At 41.8% G+C, this 3,301-nt stretch overlaps 1 protein-coding gene across 1 annotated transcript in view; it reads right to left on the bottom strand.

The window, feature by feature from the left end:
• Window positions 1-604: 604 nt before the first annotated feature.
• Window positions 605-3,301, bottom strand: part of LOC143302059 (coadhesin-like) — a 28,317-nt gene continuing 25,620 nt past the window's right edge. The window contains exon 10 of the mRNA XM_076616556.1: window positions 605-1,359. Coding sequence (XP_076472671.1) covers window positions 1,103-1,359 — 257 coding nt within the window. The 3' untranslated portion in view covers window positions 605-1,102. The remainder of the gene's footprint in view (window positions 1,360-3,301) is intronic.

Genomic DNA, 3,301 nt, shown 5'->3' with positions numbered 1-3,301 from the left:
ATGTGTGTTGACAGATTTCAGCTAGAGGCAAATGGAATGTGTGTGTGTTGACAGATTTCAGCTAGAGGCAAATGGAATGTGTGTGTGTTGCAGATTTCAGCCAGAGACAAATGGAATGTGTGTGTGTTGACAGATTCCAGCTAGAGGCAAATGGAATGTATGTGTGTTGACAGATTTCAGCCAGAGACAAATGGAATGTGTGTGTGTTGACAGATTTCAGCTAGAGGCAAATGGAATGTGTGTGTGTTGACAGATTCCAGCTAGAGGCAAATGGAATGTGTGTGTGTTGACAGATTCCAGCTAGAGGCAAATGGAATGTACGTGTGCTGAAAGACACTTCAGCAAGAGGCAAATGGAATGTGTGTGTGTGTGTGTGTGTGTGTGTGTTGACAGATTTCAGCAAGAGAGAAATGGGATGTGTGTGTTGACCGATTTCAGCAAGAGGAAAATGGAATATACATGTGTTGAGATATTTTAGCAAGAGGCAAATGGAATGTAGGTGTGTTTTAACAGACTTCAGCTGGAGGCAAATGGAATGAGTGTGTGAAGAGGTGTGTAGAAAAGATTTGTGTTGGGGTGGGGGGACGGGGGGGGGGAGGGGGTGGTGGAAGTTAGGGTTTTTCCAAAGAGTTTGAAACCAAAATCGTTTTGCGTCCCTTACATGTCTGTTTGATGTGTGTGTGTGTGCGTGTGTGTGTGTGTGTTCACAGCACTAGTTATCCTGTTTCTTTTTCATCCACTCGACATTTTCGTATCCTGTTGATAGAGAAGGTATGGGAGGAGGGGGTGGAGGGGTGGGGGCATGTGGGGGAGCTCTTCATTATTTTACTTTCCACGTACTTATTCGTGTTATCTATTGAATAGATTGGTCTTTTCTTTACTTATTTACTTATTTATTTACTAATTTTTCTGTCTAGTTTTTGTTGTTGTTGTTGTTATTGTTGTTTTGTTTTGCTTTTTGTTGCATGGGCACATAACTTTTCCACCATCCCACCAACACCCCCACCCCACCCCACCCTCACCCCTTGCACGCACGTAACTTGGAATGCCTGTAGTTCTTTCTTTCTTTCCTTCTTTCTTTCTTTGCATGTTGTAGTAGTTGTTAGACGCAGTGCCTGTTGTAGAAGTCAGTGGTGGGCCTGTCGAACTGCCACATGAAGCTCTTGGCGTTGTGCACGTGCAGGGTGCACTTCTTCTCTGCCTCGTACATTGTGACTGCCACACACTCGTCGTCCTGGTTACACGCCGCCTGGCAGCTCTCCAAGGTGGCGTTCGTCAGCGGCGACCCTTTCAAGTTATTCGGCATCTCCCCTCCCTTGAACTTGAGGTACGTCGTCTGCAGTTTGTCGACGGGGCAGTCTGGAAATCAGAGGTTGCTTTTGTTAAGTCCGTGGCCCGGGGTTGGTTGGTTGGTTGGTTGGTTGGTTGGTTTCCGTTTTCAGTTTAATCACAAAGACTGAGAGCGTCGCAGCGTTCGGACAACTCCATATACGCCACACCATATCTGCTAGGCACATGCCTGACCAGCGGCATAACCCAACGCAGCTTGTCAGGCCTTGAGTGCATGCTTATATTATATATTTGTGTACCTATCAGAGTGGATTTCTGATTATATATTTTTTTTGCCAGAGGACAACACTGTCGTTGCCATGGGCTCTTTTTTCAGTGCGCCAAGCGCTGTGCTGTACACGAGACCTCGGTTTATCGTCTCACCCCAATGACTAGACAATCAGTTTGATTTTCCAGTCAGACTTGGGAGAAAGGGCGAGAGCGGGATTCGAACCCAGACCCTTCACACGGACTCTCTGTATTGGCAGCTGAGCGCCTTAACCATTCTGCCATATTCCCCATAATGATTGGGATTGGTTTGTTGGCTAGATAAAGGTTCAAGGTCCCATGGACTTTCATCTTTCATATGGTTACCGGGGGAGTGGCTGCCTTTATATTCACTGTGTGTAGGGATAGACAGTAAAAAAAAAAAATTTAAAAAAAAAAGAAAAAAAAAGAAAAAGAAAGAAGAGATGATAATAAAAATGATAACAACAACAATAATAATCATCATCATGATAATCATGATGATGATAATAATAATAATGATGATGATGATGATGATGACGACGACAACAATAATAATAATAATAATAAGAAGAAGAAGAATGATGATGATGATAACAACAAAACAACAACAACAACAAAACAACAACAACAATAATGATAAGTGAGGCCCAACCACCTTCTCCACCCTCCTGTTTTTATCACCCCTCCTCAACCGATGTCAGGTATCCATCCACACCTGGGAGGATGAAGGAAAAATCGGAGTAAAAAAAAAAAAGCCTTTCCCAAAGATACCAAAACACTGTATCGAAACAGACTGGGGTTCGAAAATTTTTTTAAAAAATGCCTTTCCCAAAGATACCAAAACACTGTGCCGAAACAGACTGGGGTTCGAAAAATTAAAAAAAAAAAAAAGCCTTTCCCAAAGATACCAAAACACTGTATCGAAACAGACTGGGATTCGAAAAATTAAAAAAAAAAAAGCCTTTCCCAAAGATACCAAAACACTGTATCGAAAAAGACTGGGGTTCGAAAATTTTTTTTAAAAGCCTTTCCCAAAGATACCAAAACACTGTATCGAAACAGACTGGGGTTCGGAAAAAAAGCCTTTCCCAAAGATACCAAAACACTGTATCGAAACAGACTGGGGTTCGGAAAAAAAGCCTTTCCCAAAGATACCAAAACACTGTATCGAAACAGACTGGGATTCGGAAAAAAAGCCTTTCCCAAAGATACCAAAACACTGTATCGAAACAGACTGGGGTTCGGAAAAAAGCCTTTCCCAAAGATACCAAAACACTGTATCGAAACAGACTGGGGTTCGGAAAAAAGCCTTTCCCAAAGATACCAAAACACTATGTCGAAACAGACTGGCGTTCGAAAAAAAAAAAAAAAAAAAAAAAGCCTTTCCCAAAGATACCAAAACACTGTACCGAAACAGACTGGGGTTCGAACCTAGATCACCAGTGAACAGTGCCAGCTGGATCCAGTTGTTTATCTAGGGGTATTTGTTGTTGTTGTTGCTTTAATTGATTTTTTGCTGGTTTTTTGTTTGTTTGTTTGTTTGTTTAAATTATGAGTGAAATAGTACTTGCCAATGTGTGTATTAAGTGACTCACGTAAGTGACTGAACGAATGAACCTACTTCTTGTTTTTGACATCACTCTTTTTTGTATTTACTGGATATGTGTAAATGATGAACGTATGTAATGTTTCAATGCCCCCATGGGGCACACGAAATAAACTC

This window comes from Babylonia areolata, chromosome 28, assembly GCF_041734735.1.
Source record: "Babylonia areolata isolate BAREFJ2019XMU chromosome 28, ASM4173473v1, whole genome shotgun sequence".
Lineage (NCBI taxonomy): Eukaryota > Metazoa > Mollusca > Gastropoda > Neogastropoda > Buccinidae > Babylonia > Babylonia areolata.
Note: the sequence above shows the minus strand (reverse complement) of the source record. Positions and strands in the feature narration are given on the sequence as shown.